This window comes from Entelurus aequoreus, linkage group LG15, assembly GCF_033978785.1.
Source record: "Entelurus aequoreus isolate RoL-2023_Sb linkage group LG15, RoL_Eaeq_v1.1, whole genome shotgun sequence".
Taxonomy (NCBI): Eukaryota; Metazoa; Chordata; class Actinopteri; order Syngnathiformes; family Syngnathidae; genus Entelurus; species Entelurus aequoreus.
This window is the reverse complement of record NC_084745.1, coordinates 25,011,900-25,029,065: the sequence shown is the minus strand read 5'-3', so window position 1 is coordinate 25,029,065 and position 17,166 is coordinate 25,011,900. Positions and strand designations below refer to the sequence as shown.

The 17,166-nt window shown below is 41.3% G+C and overlaps 1 protein-coding gene across 10 annotated transcripts in view; it reads right to left on the bottom strand.

Moving 5' to 3' along the window:
* sema5a (sema domain, seven thrombospondin repeats (type 1 and type 1-like), transmembrane domain (TM) and short cytoplasmic domain, (semaphorin) 5A) overlaps positions 1-17,166 on the bottom strand; it is a 476,735-nt gene that overhangs the window by 277,617 nt on the left and 181,952 nt on the right. For all 10 annotated transcript variants that reach the window (XR_009821170.1, XR_009821171.1, XM_062021096.1 and 7 more), the window contains one exon: positions 6,223-6,322. Coding sequence is in view for 8 of the 10 variants with exons in the window: in XM_062021096.1 (XP_061877080.1) it covers positions 6,223-6,322 (100 nt within the window). In the remaining 2 variants the exon portion in view is untranslated. The remainder of the gene's footprint in view (positions 1-6,222; positions 6,323-17,166) is intronic.

The window sequence follows — 17,166 nt, the reverse complement described above, 5'->3', positions numbered from 1 at the left end:
AGACCTTGTGACAGCTTGGAAAGACAGCTGACAGGAGGGAAAGACCCCGACGGGGCTGTCATGGACTAGCTATCCATGATGGCAGGCTCTGTCGCTTAATAAGTAGACAAAGGCCACCCCTCATTGCTACGACACGCCCAAAGAGAAAAATACCCCTAGAGTCTGCGAGAGCGGGGGCGGAAGAAGACTCATCGGCTGAACACCCGGCAAATGACCCTGGATTGAACACGACGACGAAACAGATAATCAGCACAGAACAAGTAACATCAGCTGAAGGACAAGAGCGCCAAGTATGCAGCTGTGGCTGGTCCAAAATAACATCCATCAGAGGCCTTAAAATACATCAAGGGCGGATGAAGTGCTTGAAGAAAACGAAGCCTGGACCTCGCATTGATCTCTATCTTTTGAGAGAAAGGTCAAGTCAGGCGAGTGAAGCTCAGCGGCAGGATTTAACCCACAGTCCACCGAGCATCAATACCCCAGAGGCTGAAAGTAATTCAAGCACTACATCAGAGATTGTGGAACCAAGCCACTTGCAACCTGCTTTGGAGAAGAACATGCAAGGCCACAGACCTCATGTGAAGTGGCCAAAGTCCAGCAGCAAGAAAGAGTGGGGAATAATCGATGCAGACCTGATCAAGATCCTGGACGGAATCAAAGGAACGGTGGAGAAGAAACTAGAGAAGATGGGAGATCTGATCTACTCCTATGGAGCAGAAAGATTCGGAACACGCATGACAGGGAAAAAGGACATGCCATCAACAACCCCTCCAAAGTCCAGAAGGCAAAAGGAAATCGAACGACTGGTCAAAGAGAGAAGGTTTTTGAGGAAGGAATGGAAGAGAGCCTCACTGGAGGAAAGAGTGGGCATTGACCTCCTGCAAACAGACCTGAAGGGACACCTGGGAAGATTGCGGAGAGCTGAAAACCTCAGGACTCGACGCAAGAGGAAGGAAAGGGCGAGAACATCCTTCTACAAGGACCCTTTCAGATTTGTGAAAGGCCTCTTCACAAAGGAAAAGAGTGGATCACTTAAGGTGCCAAAGAGGGAACTGGAAGACCACCTGAAAACCACTCACACAGACAGTCAAAGATTCGAAGAGAGAGAGATACCATCAGACATGCCACCAATACCTCAACCAGAACACCAACTGGACGACAGTCCCCCAAGGTGGAGCGAGGTTGAGGAAGCAATTAGGAAATCAAGGGCAGCTTCAGCTCCAGGACCAAATGGAGTTCCATATCAGCTGTACAAAAATTCCCCAAATGTCTTACGCTTTCTGTGGAGGCAGATGAAGGTGATGTGGACGAAGCAAACCATCCCAAAAGTGTGGCGCAGAGCTGGGGGAGTGTTAATCCCAAAGGAAAAAGATGCCTCAAACATCGATCAATTCCGGCAGATCAACCTGGTAAACGTTGAAGGGAAGGTCTTCTTTAGCATCGTTGCTAAAAGGATGACAACGTACCTGAAGCAAAACAGCTTGATTGATACATCCGTGCAGAAAGCTGGAATACCTGGTTTCTCAGGCTGCTTGGAGCATACAAGCATGATATGGCACCAAATCCAATCTGCCAAGAGGGAAGGAAGAGACCTGCACGTCTTATTCCTAGACCTAGCCAATGCTTTTGGATCCGTCCCTCATTCTCTCATCTGGACAGCCTTCAACTTCTTCCACATCCCAAATACCATCACAAACCTCGTGAAAAACTACTTCCGTGATCTGCAATTCTGTGTCAAAACAACAGAATACACAACATCATGGCAATCTCTGGAGGTGGGAATAATGGCTGGATGTACCATCTCCCCTCTAGCCTTCACCATGGCAATGGAAGTGATAATTCGAGCTTCCAAATGGGTTGTGGGTGGAGAACGTCTGAAAGGGGGACAGCGTCTACCTCCCATCCGTGCCTACATGGACGACATGACCACCTTGACCTCAACCATTGCATGCACTAAACATCTGCTGGGAAAGCTTCATGCCAACATTTCATGGGCACGGATGAAGTTTAAACCCAGCAAGTCCAGGAGCATATCTATCGTCAAGGGGAAACTCACGGACCAGAGGTTCTACATCGAGGATACTCCCATTCCGTTGGTGTCAGAGCTGCCAGTCAAGAGTCTAGGGCGATTGTACAACGCAAGTCTCAAAGACTCGGACCAGAGCAATCAGCTAAGGGAAGAAACCATCAAAGGCCTTGCCCGCATTGACAAGACCTTACTTCCTGGCAAGTTGAAACTGTGGTGCCTACAGTTTGGATTGCTCCCCCGTTTGATGTGGCCACTAACGGTCTATGAGATCCCCATGTCCAAAGTCGAGAAGCTGGAGAGAACAGTCAGTGCATACATCAAGAAGTGGCTTGGCCTTCCACGGTGCCTCAGTAACATCGGCCTATATGGTCATGGTGCCCTGGAACTGCCCATCTTTAGCCTCACGGAGGAGTTTAAATGCACCAAGGTGAGGCTGAGCATGACACTGACTGAGTCTCAAGATGAGGTGATCCGAGCGGTTGCTCCCAGACTGACAACCGGGAGGAAATGGATCCCATCTGAGGCCGTACAACAAGCCAAATCTGCTCTCAGGCATGGAGACATAGTGGGACAAGTGCAGCACGGAAGAGGTGGGTTTGGACTTGGGGCTAGTCGACCCACATGGCACAAAGCAACATCAGCCCAGAGGAGAAAGCTGGTGGTTGATCAGGTTCGACAACAAGAGGAGGCAGACAGATGTGCAACAGCAGTGGCACAGTCCAAACAGGGACAGTGGACTAGCTGGGAAAACCTGGAGCATCGTAAGCTCACATGGAAGGATCTTTGGGAAATGGAAGGGAGCCAAATCAGCTTCATCATCAGAGCCACCTACGATGTTCTTCCCACACCCAAGAACTTAAACCAATGGTTTGGAGAAGATCCTTCTTGTGCACTCTGTCAAACCCCTGCAACACTCCGTCACATCCTCACTGGCTGCAAAATCAGTTTGTCTCAAGGCCGCTACACCTGGAGGCACAACCAGGTCTTGAGACAGCTGGCGATCACCCTGGAGGAAAAGAGAAATAACAACAAGGCCCTCCCTCCCCCAATCCCTAGTCACTCAATCACCACTCAGTTTGTAAGAGCAGGACAACTCCCACCAAAACCATCTGCAAGAGTGGAGGCAACCCTTCTGGACTCTGCCCGGGACTGGAAAATGCAGGTTGACTTGGACCACAAACTCATCTTCCCGCCTGAAATCATTACAACCAGCTTCAGGCCGGACCTGGTCTTGTGGTCAACCTCCCAGAAGACTGTGTTCATTGTTGAACTAACTGTACCATGGGAAGCAGCAGTTGGTGAAGCATATGAGCGCAAACAACTGAGGTATGCGGACATAGCAGCCGAGGCAGAGCAGCGCGGCTGGCGTGCCCGAGTGCTTCCAGTTGAAGTCGGGTGCAGAGGCTTCGTTGCTACGTCCACAACCAAGCTCCTCAAAGGAATGGGATTGAGAGGTCAGGCCTTCCGGCGGGCTGTCAAATCGCTGTCGGATGCTGCTGAACAAAGTAGCAGATGGATATGGTTCAAGAGAAAGGACCCAAACTGGGCTGCTAAATGACATCTAGGGGTAAAGGCAGAGGGGGGCACACCTGGGACGCCAGATGTCGCCGTTGAGCCCTCCGGAGGTGTCGTGGGCCTATCAACGAAACACCAGTGAAGGAGGGTGCCCACCTGAAGACCCCAGTGAAGCTTTTTCCCCTAACCCCCCACACCCCACTCAACACTAACTGCTGATTAATCTGAGGGATTGTACTATCTAGTCCTATGAGCTCAACTGTATATATATATATATATATATATATATATATATATATATATATATATATATATATATATATATATATATATATATATATATATATACTATATATATATATATACGGACTGTATATAATAATATAAGGTCTGTAATATCATCAAAAGTTTCATGCCCAAGGCATGGGTAACTTACACATCTGTGAAGGACGCCCCTGCTTATTTCAGCAAGCCACATTCTGCATGTGTTACAACAGCGGGGCTTCGTAGTAAAAGAGTGCGGGTACTAGACTGGCCTGCCTGTAGTCCAGACCTGTCTCCCATTGAAAATGTGTTGCACATTATGAAGCCTAAAATACCACAACGGAGAATATAAGTTGAACAACTTAAACTGTACATCAAGCAAGAATGGGAAATAATTCCACCTGAAAAGCTTAAAAATTTGGTCTCCTCAGTTGCAAATGTTTACTGAGTGTTGTTAAAAGGAAAGGCCATGTAACACAGTGGTAAAAATGCCCGTGCCAACTTTTTTGCAATGTGTTGCTGCCATTAAACTCTAAGTTAATGATTATTTGCAAAAAAAACAACAAGTTTCTCAGTTTGAACATTAAATATATTGTCTTTGCAGTCTATTCAATTGAATATAAGTTAAAAAGTATTTGCAAATCATTGTATTCTGTTTTTATTTATGAATTACACAACGTGCCATTTTCACTGGTTTTGGGTTTTGTAAGATAATGTATATCATTAACAAGGAACACAGTGTAAAGTAACTAAATCATTGAACTCTTGTCTCAATGAAGCACAATTGGTAGGAACTACTTTTTCTTCCGCCTATGTAAGTATGTAATACGCAAATGCAGCGGAACACTCTGCTTTGCTCAAGAAGAGAAACTACACACAGAGTTGAAAATAAATACAATAACACATTAGGTGCAGAATATTGCTATCATTTGTTTTGTTTGAAGATAATTCCCCAAAAGCAGCAACACTGGAAATACAATACTTTTTACATTTTACCAGACACATTAGATATATTTGCACAAAGTATTGGATCGGTGTCGCCAATATCAGCCTGAATTTTACTCGGCATCGAATCGGAAAAAAAATCAGTAGTATCGCAAGCCACTAGTGTTCACCCCCTACTGTACGGAGTTGTAATGACAAGCTACATTCCCAGACAGTCCCATTGTTATATTGTACCACACATTATTGCCAATAAACAATATTATTGTCAGCATTATTTTGAGACCAAATTAAGTACAAATGTAATCATAACTATTAATTTTATTTGCAGGCAAAACTTGTTTTAGTCCAGCAGATGGCAGATGACCATTATGAAACACCAAACAGTATCAGTGCAGTGTCAGTACAGCTAGTAAGTGTGCCACACACTCACTAAAGCCTCATTGGCTCATCTCTCGTGATGATCATTGAATAATTTCAGAAAATGTGTCTCAATGATTATGAGAACACAGGACAAATATTTCATGCAACAAAAATGTTTGGATAACTACAATCCTATAAAACAATGGAATTGTATGAAAACATAATAAAAATAATCACCTTATTACGTTACGTTCTACAATTTGTTTAGGAAACATTTCACTAGTGCAATATAACAAACAAGAAACAATGTAACAGATATAAACATGTCAACAAAACAACTTCAGTTACATGCAGATGTCACACGAGTATTGATCCGGTTCCAATACCCACTTTAGTATCGATGATATTGGAATTTAGACCAATTTTAGCCACCCCTAACATCCAAACGCACCTTAACAGTAACATTTGACAACCACCACCACAACAAAAAAGTCTGTGAAGAATCCTGTCAAGTTCAACTTGAGTATACATTTGGTAAACAATGAAAAAAGTATTCTTCAATATGAGCCATGTGAGTGTGCAAACATTTGTGTCTGTTCCTGAAAAAGAACTACCCAAACTGAAATTGCCTATTTTCTCTGTTAAATATGATCAATATTTAATGATATGGAGAGACAGTGGCTGGGGGTCTTGCACAGTCCTGGTTGCAAATTTTGACATTTACTTGCTAAAAATACATTTGATTCTTCTATTAAGTTTAGAGTTTTAGCTTTAAAATACTACTTGGATATGATTTGTTATTAGATAGCCCAGGGATTATCAAACTGTAGAATGTGTACCAATAGTGGTACGCGGGCTCCATTCAGTGGTACGCCAAACATTTGATTAATTATTTACATACAGTGTTTTATTTTTTCTGATATTCAAACACAGTGTTACTGTTCAAACTGTGTGTAATATTACAGTGTCCAAAAATATTATATACAGCTGTTTAATAAAACCTCTGCTTTGTTTTTAATAAATATGTTTGCCTACTAAAATGCTCAGTATTTAGAAAAATCTGGAGAATATGACACTATGGATAAGAGAATAGAAAATATATACGTCACCTGGCACCCACAATCAGTTCATTTTGGCCGGGGTCGAAGGTCAGCTGCGAATAATCCACCGTGCCCGCCGCCTTGAACCGGAACATCCACGGCTCCATGCCTGCCAATTAGAGCACCAGTCAGCCAATTAGAGTAAAGAAAGCAAGATGTGTGTTGTCATGTGTTGACTGCTTTCAAAATGGATGTTGTCTCGCTCGTGAAAAGCACACAATTTGATTAAAAAGGTCTTTGTGGTTATTGATCCTGTTATTGTCCCTTTATGTACGCACATCTTGAAAATCTTTATTCACTATGGATGCAGTAAAATAATGCGGCCGAACAGACACAGAGATAAACTTGTCTACACGTCATCCAAGACATGGCAAATGTACAGTACTTTACAGTAATGTGTGTTATTTTCAACCTGGAAAAGTGTAACACATTTAATAACATCTAATTAAACCAGAGCAAAACGCTCCTGGACACCGGTTTTAAAGGGACCATTTACTTTAATTGTAGTATCATTTTTAAAAACTTTATAACGTTTTCATGCTCCTGCGTTTAACAAGTAGCAGTAATTACCATTTTGAAGTTTGAGATTTTAAACACTAGCATTATCTGGTGAAAATAAGAATGATACTTAGTTGTAATTGCATACATGATATATTTTGTGTAGACTTCTCTTGGCTTTGTAACCTTATACAGCAACAGTGCACGGAAGGTTGTGGCGCAGTGTTGGAAAAAAATATTTGAGATTAGTAGGAGTGTACCTACTATTGATCGATACATTAACAGATCGATTTATAGCCCTAAATTTCAAGTATATCAATCTGTCATCGGCAAGTTTGCCTTCCGGAAGATAGGTATCAATCCAAGATCATTTTAAAAGGGAATTGATGGATTTTATTGATACTACAAAAAGGAATACATTACATTTAAGAACGGCAGACTTTATGTGAAGTTTAACACTTTTAAAAATAGGGACTGCAAACGTTAGGTCTATTTTGCTGGCCTGTGACGTCATCAAAACAAAAATGGTGGATAGCTACGGTTTAGTTGAGTTGAGTTGAGTTGAGTATGAGTTTATTTCGAACATGCATGCGTACAACATGATACATCACAATTTCCAGTTTCTCTATTCAACATGTTCGAAAAGGAGTAGGAAGAAGCAGAGCTTATTTAATCGTACCCTTTTTCCTTTATATAGCAGTTGCTAAAACTTTTGTTCACTTCCTGTTCTCAATTTATTCACAATATACTCCATAAATAACAATAAAAATAAATAAATAATACTCGGTGTAGTACGTTATATTTCATATGGTGAGATAAGTAAGAGTATCTAGAAAATGAATGGATGGATGAGATAAATTCAGAATGTTTATCATGGTTCTTCTTCTTTGTACTTTGTAAACACTTTAAGTTTGAAGAGTTTCTTGAAGAGGATTATATTAGGGCATTGTTTGATTTCTTTGCTTAATCCATTCCATAATTGAATTCCACATACTGATATACTGAAGGTCTTAAGTGTTGTACGTGCGTGGCTGAGAAAGGTCACAACAAACGCCACAAGACAATATCATTAGTGTGGAGGGGGGCGTGGTCGGCGCACCTCCTGCGGGAAGGGAGTGTGTATGGCCCGACTTCGAAGCCCAGCTGGCAAGTGAGTAGATTGCCGGCGCGTGAATGAGAGCAGATGACACACGCACACGAGAGACTCGAAAGAGGAAGCACGGACCCCGCTGGCAACACCGTCCTGAACACTGGGGTGTATAACAATAAAGACTTGATCAAACCTGTATCCCAGGCTCAAGAAGTTCTGTCGGTCCCAGGAGAACCCACCCTGCAAGGAGTCCTCCACAATTAGTTACTGTCACTACCCGATCAGTTCAGTAAGACACGATCGGTCGACGGATGAGTGAAGCTACGTCCCTTCTGTCAACTTGTTTGACGGCAGTTATGATTGTGCCCACCGTCACAGTCACCATGGTTTATTTTTTTTTATTTTTTGTAATCTGTATTTGAATAACAATGTCATATAAAATATTACATACAAAACAAAACAAATGTTACTTAAGAATACTGTATTTATTTTGAAACCGTACATATCTGTACAGAAACCTAAACAATGTGTTCAGAAGCCTTAAATGGCAAATAAATCGATCTTATTTTACTACTTTATTTACATCTAATACATCAAATTCACAATACTGATTATTTAATACAATAACTTTCAGCTACAGCACGATTGCAAGAGCCACAACAAATACAAACGACACAACACGATCATTTAAAAGAGCAACACAACTTTAAGCCACAAAAGACGCGACCGCCACGCCGGAAGTGACAGCTGATTGAGGGAGTTGGGCGACGCACCGACTTCCTGAACACAACATGAAGTGTGACACACAACACGCAACTGGCAGCCAAGGAGAACTCATTTAATCAGAAACTAATACATATGTCACATGGGGGTCGCATGTTACTGCGGGGTCGTTCTTCCAAGATGCAGACGGACTACTCCGGACGAAAGCGTGAAGGTAGGAATAGGATTTATTGTCATAAATCCTACACATTACAAAAAGACAGGAAACAAACAAAAGGAAAGCGTGCCGATCGCACGAGAAGCTAAGGAACCAAAACTTAGCACAGGAATCATTAGCCAGAAAACAAGAATACCAACGTGAATGTTGCATACAGCAAACAACGAAGCCATCCAGAGTGTGGCGAGCAACGTGAATAAATAGCCCTCTGATTAGTGTCCGGCAGCAGGTGAACGTGCCGAACACTAACTAGAGCAGGGGTCACCAACCTTTTTGAAACCAAGGGCTACTTCTTGGGTACTGATTAATGCGAAGGGCTACCAGTTAGATACACACTTAAATAAATTGCCAGAAGTAGCCAATTTGCTCAATATACCTTTAACTCTGTTATTATTAATAATTAATGATATTTATCTTTGTGGAAACACTGATCATCTTAATGATTTCTCACAATAAATATATATAGAAACAGATAAATATCAATATGCAACACTTTATTTTTATATTTTCTCTAAGTGCACATTTTTCAAATTGAACATTTTCAAATGATCACTTCTAAGACAGTCTTGTGAAATCACAATATCCCATTTTAACTAGCTAGCCACTAACATTTTTTAACAAATCATGAATTACTTTGCACCATGTTTGTACAAATAATAACTCATGTAAAATACAAAAGTAAACTCTCAAATTTTTAAATCATGTCACACTTTGAACTGGACACCAAATCTGTTATCTGTTTCTTTGTCAGTTAGTGGGAAGCCTGGCATTGCATGCTGTTAACTAGTGTGTTGTACTCTGGTGTGTAACTTGACACTGCAACTCTGAGTGAGTCTTGCAGATGTGCATCAGTGAGGCGTGTTCTGTGTTTGTTCTTGATGAAGTTCATGTCAGAAAAGGCTGATTCACAAAGATAAGATTTTTCCTCATTGTTTGCGGAACCTTCTTAATCTTTTGGACATATTTTCACAGCAATCTGGCCTTAAGCTTAATTATGATAAATGTAAAATGTTAAGGATCGGAAATCTAAAGAGAACGTCCTTTCGAATGGAATGCAAAGTGCCTGTTTTGTGGACAGATGGACCAGTTAACATACTTAGTGTTGTTGTCCCAGAAAATCTGGAAGATCTAGGCTCAGTAAATTATGATAATGGACTAAGAAAGCTGGACAAAATTATGCAATTATGGAAAGGGAAATCCCTAACCTTGTATGGTAAAATGTCTATTGCCAACTCGTTAATTATTCCTCAATTTATTTATTTGTTTTTGTCATTACCAGCTTCATCACAAAACTTTTTTAAGATTTATGAGCGGAGGGTCTTCGATTTTGTCTGGAACGGCAAACCAGAAAAGATTAAAAGAAAGGTTTTGTACAAAGAGTATGAATATGGGGGCCTGAAACTTCTCAACCTTGAAGCTATGTGTCTGTCTTTAAAAGCATCAATTGTTCCAAAGATGTATTTAAACATTGAGTGGTACACAAATGTCCTCTTGGACAAAAAACATGTACTGTATCAAAAGAAATTGTATCCTTTTTTACAAGTGATCCCCTCCCAGAGAGTCTGCTGGGAAAAATGGCGGGGTTCATAAAGGAAACAATCCACTCATAGTGGTGTTTTCAATTTTATGTGCCAGAAAAAAGAGACGATATTTTGCAGCAGTTAATATGGATGAACTCTAATATTGTAATAGATGGAAAGCCTTTCTTTTGGAAAAATATGTTTGAAAGAGGAATCATTTTTGTCAATGATATTATCAATGAGAATGGTAAAATTATTAAGTATGATGAATTTAGAGCTATGTATGGTGATGCTTGCTCAAGCTTTTCATTTTATCAACTAACTGGAGTAATTGGGAAAAGATGGAAACAAATAATTAATTATGGAACTACTAAATTATTAGTTTGTAAACCTCTAATAAGAAATTCTAGTTGGCAAAAAGGAACTAAAATAAATAGAAAAATATATAATTTTTATTTAATAAAGAAATCTTTGAAGGCTGCCTCATACAACACAATTAGAAAATGGGAGGGCTTTTTTGACTGCCCCTTGCCATGGGATGCCATATTCAAACTAATCTATAAAACCACTATCGATGTGCAAAATCGTTATTTTCAAATTAAAATTATTTATAACTTCTTACCCACAGGGAAAATGTTAAAATTATGGAATATGACAGAGTCAGATGATTGCCGATTTTGTTGTCAGGAACCTGAATCCACCCTGCATTTGTTTTGGTATTGTCATATTGTGTCTTTGTTTTGGGTGGAAGTTGAAAAAATGTGTTTAAGGATTGGTTTGTTTATGAAGCTTAATGTGGTTTCTGTTATTTTAGGAGAGTTCATTGACAATCATGATTTAGTCAATTTAATTATAGTACTCGGTAAAATGTTTATTTTTAAGGCCAAAAACAGATATTCACTTAGTATTACTTTCTTTAAAACATTTATTCAGTATTTTCTAACTTTAGAAAGTTACATGGTTGAAAACGATAATGATGCCAAAAAACATTAAAAAAAAGATGAGAAGTCCTCAAAGGCTTATTTTGAAAGTATAATTATGTTTATAGATTATATGATATCTGTTGTTGTGTTCCCTAATTTGAGTGACCTGGACATAATCTGGACTGTACATAAATGCTTATTTTGAAAATGTAATTTTGTTTATAAATTATATGCAATCTGTTGTGTTCCCTAATTTTTTTCTGTGTACATGAATGAAGGTGTGGGTTGCTGAGTCCTACTTGGACATTATCTGGACTGGGCCTGGTTTAAAAAACCCTTTAAACAAATCTAATTTCATTGACAACCTGGTCTGTTGAAGATAAGGCCCTTTTTAAAAAAAATAAAATAAAAAAAGATAAATAAATAAAAAAACATTTTCTTGGATAAAAAAGAAAGTAAAACAATATAAAAATAATTACATAAAAAATAGTAATTAATGAAAATCTTAGTGGACCAGCAGCCTATACAATCATGTGTGCTTCAGGGACTGTGTCCCTTGCAGATGTGTTGTCTATGTTGTGGGAACCAGAATATTGGTAGCAGAAAGAAATAACCCCTTTTGTGTGAGTGGGTGTGGATGAGTGTGCATGGGGGAGGTTGTTTGGGTTGATGCACTGATTGAAAGTGTATCTTGTGTTTTTTGTATGTAGATTTAATTTAAAAAAAAAAAAAAAAAAAAAAAAAAATATATATATATATATTTTTTTTAGAACAGGCCCGCGGGCGACTCATCTGGTCCTTACGGGCGACCTGGTGCCCGCGGGCACCACGTTGGTGACCCCTGAACTAGAGGCAGGTGAAAACAATCAGTACCCATGGTGACCAAAACAAACCCCGGAGTGCACAAAACAGGAACTGAGAGTCCAAAACTAACAGAACATGACTAAAGAAAACATGATCCGGGTCACGGATCATGACAAAGTAGAAGAGATGGATTAGAAAGGAAATTAAAGACAACGCATCCCAGCTACAACTAGGTTCTATTAACACAGATATGACTGTATATATGACGGATACTGCCTTCCAAAATAGTCTCTCTCTTTTTGATGAAATAACATTAGAGGAATTATTAAGGCGTGTAAGTGGGATAAAACAAACAACATGTTTACTTGACCCACTTCCTGGGAAACTTATCAAGGAGCGTTTTGTATTATTAGGTCCATCAGTGCTAAATATTATAAACTTATCACTTTCCTCTGGCACTGTTCACCTAGCATTCAAAAAAGCGGTTATTCATCCTCTGCTCAAAAGACCTAACCTCGATCCTGACCTCATGGTAAACCACCTACCGTTTATTTCGAAAATCCTCGAAAAGATTGTTGCACAGCAGCTAAATGAACACTTAGCGTCTAACAATCTCTGTGAACCTTTTCAATCCGGTTTCAGGGCAAATCACTCTACGGAGACAGCCCTCGCAAAAATGACTAATGATCTATTGCTAACGATGGATTCTGATGCGTCATCTATGTTGCTGCTACTTGATCTTAGCGCTGCTTTCGATACCGTCGATCATAATATTTTATTAGAGCGTATCAAAACATGTATTGGTATGTCAGACTTAGCCTTCTCTTGGTTTAACTCCTATCTTACTGACAGGATTCAGTGCGTCTCCCTTAACAATGTGACATCGGAGTATGTTAAGGTAACGTGTGGAGTTCCCCAGGGTTCGGTTCTTGGCCCTGCACTCTGTAGTATGTACATGCTGCCGCTAGGCGACATCATACGCAAATACGGTGTTAGCTTTCACTGTTATGCTGATGACACCCAACTCTACATGCCCCTAAAGCTGACCAACACGCCGGATTGTAGTCAGCTGGAGGCGTGTCTTAATGAAATTAAACAATGGATGTCCGCTAACCTTTTTGCAACTCAGCGCCAAGAAAACGGAAATGCTGATTATCGGTCCTGCTAGACACCGACATCTATTTAATAATACCACCTTAACATTTGACAACCAAACAATTACACAAGGCGACTCGGTAAAGAATCTGGGTATTATCTTCGACCAAACTCTCTCGTTTGAGTCACACATTAAGAGTGTTACTAAAACGGCCTTCTTTCATCTCCGTAATATCGCTAAAATTCGTTCCATTTTGTCCACTAGCGACGCTGAGATCATTACTCATGCGTTCGTTACGTCTCGTCTCGTTTACTGTAACATACTATTTTCGGGTCTCCCTATGTCTAGCATTAAAAGATTACAGTTGGTACAAAATGCGGCTGCTAGACTTTTGACAAGAACAAGAAAGTTTGATCATATTACGCCTATACTGGCTCACCAGCACTGGCTTCCTGTGCACTTAAGATGTGACTTTAAGATTTTACTACTTACGTACAAAATACTACACGGTGTAGCTCCAGCCTATCTTGCTGATTGTATTGTACCATATGTTCAGCGTTCAAAGAACTCCGGCTTATTAGTGATTCCCAGAGCCCAAAAAAAATCTGCGTGCTATAGAGCGTTTTCTATTCGGGCTCCAGTACTATGGAATGCCCTCCCGGTAACAGTTAGAGATGCTACCTCAGTAGAAGCATTTACTGTGAGTCCCATCTTCAATCAATCAATCAATCAATCAATCAATCAATCAATCAATCAATCAATTCCTTTATTGTCATTGTCATAATAACACTTAAGTCATACATGTCAACGAGATTTTGTTTGAGCTTTGTCCAGCGGTATAGAAACTGCAATAAAGTGCAGGTTGACCATAGTTCACAGTTTAGCATTGTCAGGAAGATGGCGAATAAAGGGGGCGTGGGGGTGGGAACAGTCAGATGTCTGATGGGTGTTACGTTGATGTTGCAGCAATGCAGTGTCCAGAGCACAATTATTGAGGTGGTGAAGAGTGAGGTAATGAGATGGTCCGGGGCAGCAAAACTCATTTGTATACTTTAGCCTTTAAATAGACCCCCTTTTTAGACCTGTTGATCTGCCGTTTCTTTTCTTTTCTCCTCTGCCCCCCTCTCTCTTGTGGAGGAGGGGGAGACACACAGGTCCGGTGGCCATGGATGAAGTGCTGGATGTCCAGAGTCGGGACCCGGGGTGGACCGCTCGCCTGTGCATCGGTTGGGGACATCTCTGCGCTGCTGACCCGTCTCCGCTATGGATGGTTTCCTGCTGGCCCCGCTATGGACTGGACTCTCACTATTGTGTTAAATCCACTATGGACTGGACTTTCACAATATTATGTCAGACCCACTCGACATCCATTGCTTTCGGTCTCCCCTATAGGGGGGGTGTTACCCACATATGCGGTCCTCTCCAAGGTTTCTCATAGTCATTCACATTGACGTCCCACACGGGTGAGTTTTCCTTGCCCTTATGTGGGCTCTGTACCGAGGATGTCGTTGTGGCTTGTGCAGCCCTTTGAGACACTTGTGATTTAGGGCTATATAAATAAACATTGATTGATTGATTGATTGATGAAGGAACTTAAGTAGTGAGGGGCCAACTTTATCAACAGGGATGAGGGGGCACAGTCTTCCGGACACCTGGGACGCTGTCCTTCATTGGTTATGCCAGGGTTGAGAACAGATGCTGCATTCTACTGTTAAAATGTTAGTTACTGTTGTTTTATTGAAAATTGCTTAAATAGTGAACACGCGAGCAGAAAAGTGTTGATTGCACTTTATTCAAATAAGATGTGAATGCATTGGCCATTAATTGTTGTTTACTTGCTTGTTTATATCCATATTAAGGGAAATATCAGGAATACTGGAAACTTCACCTGCAGTGTCCAGTCTCCAGTATTTATTTCACAGTCACACTGCTTGATTTTATTTGCTAAAAAGTTACTGAATCGATTTGGGGCTCAAGTTGTCGACCTCCTCGTGGTGAGCCCTGGTAACTGATTTATCAGGCGAACGACAGCAACAGCAAATTTTAACATCAATGACAACGACATATAATTGGAGAATGCAGCCTGTTGTCAACATGGGACAAGTACCCTGTTCAGGGCAGGCAATGTTTGATGCCATACAAAAAGGCATCACAGTGCTGCAGCTAAATGTGGAGGGCCTTACCAAGGCCAAAATGTAACTACAGTATGTTATGAACCAGTGGTCCCCAACCACAGGTAGCGGTCAGTAACGTATTTGCTACCGGGCCGCGCAGAAATATTAAATAATTTATAAACGACGGCAATTTGTCTGACTCAACTTTTGCCTATCCCACAAGAATCAGAATCAGAATCAGAATCAGAATCAGAATAGTTTTATTGCCATTGTTTGAGAACGGGTTCACAAACTAGGAATTTTTCTTGGTGCAATCGTGCAACATAAAACACATATAACACATATTTGGTAATAAAAAGAGCTGTAACTGAGCTATCAGATAGACTTAGAAGGAATTCAAGGAATTCAAGGAGCTACTGTTAGGAGTTATTGTTCATTTGCCTGATGGCCGAGGGGAAAAAACTGTTCAGGTGGCGGGAGGTGTGGGTCTGGATGGAGCGTAGTCTCCTGCCTGAGGGGAGAGGGGAGAATAGTTTGTGTCCAGGGTGAGAAGAGTCAGCTGTGATCCAACCCACACGCCTCCTGGTCCTGGAGGAGAACAAGTCATGGAGGGATGGGAGCTTGCAGCCAATCACCTTCTCAGCAGCACGTACCATGCGCTGCAGTCTATTCTTATCCTGGACTGTGGCGCCGGGGAACCACACTGTGATGGAGGAGGTCAGGATGGACTCTATGATGGCTGAGTAAAACTGCACCAGCATCTCGGTCGGCACCTTAAGTTTCCTCAGCTGCCGCAGGAAGTACATCCTGTGCTGGGCCTTCTTGATGAGGGAGCTGATGGTCGGCTCCCACTTGAGGTCCTGGGTGATGGTGGTGCCCAAGAAACAGAAGGAGTCCACAATGGGGACGGGGGTGGAAGAGTCAATCAGGGTGAGGGGGGATGGTGGGGCTGTGACTTTCCTGAAGTCCATGATCATCTCCACTGTTTTCTGGGCGTTCAGCTCCAGGTTGTTGAGGCTGCACCAGGACGTCAGCCGGTCCACCTCTCTCCTGTAGGCGGACTCATCGCCATTCGAGATGAGCCCGATGAGGGTGGTGTCATCCGCAAACTTGAGCAGTTTTACGGATTGGTGACTGGAGGTGCAGCAGTTTGTATACAGGGAGAAGAGCCAGGGGGAGAGTACACAGCCCTGAGGAGTACCAGTGTTCGTGGTTCGACTGTCCGAGACAATCTTCCCCAGCCGCACCAATAAGCTTGTTTATAGATGTATCATAAAACCCATGATTTATGATATATTTCTTACATGTGACAATGTATATCAGTGGATATATAAAATGTAAATGCTCCAGATTGAAGGCAATGGCTAATTTCCATCCGGGCAGGTTGATGCTATACAGTACACTTTACTATGTACCAAATTCAGAACAAGAGTCATGTACTATTGTACTGTAAATACCATCAACCTGCTCGGGACTATCCAATCGCCAAAAAACAAATTCAGCGTTATAGTGAGTTATATTTTTAATGCACTTATTTTTGCTGTATTTATCTGCCACACGTGGAAGGCTGGTCCGTACAAACTGTAAGATTGCATGTTGTTGTTGACTTGAGTGCACAATTGTGTTTCCTGCATAGGTTTAACAAATTGTGAGCTAACTGTGGAAATCGACCTGCATGATGAAAAGACACAACATATACAACATGTCAGCAGACAGACACTGACCTACTTGCCTGCTCTTATGGCGCCCAACCCATTAAACCTTGACCGATCCAATCACATGTCGGCAGAGGTTTCTGAGCTTTGAAGACTGTCTGTCTACTGTCTGGATATTTGATATTCTACTTAACTGAGTGTATTCAGTTATTCGTTTCACGTTCAATCGAGATGCAAAATAACTCATCCTAGCACAACTCTGTTTCGGTTGGGGCTGTAAAACTCTCGTGTGTTTACTCGTCTTACATCATTG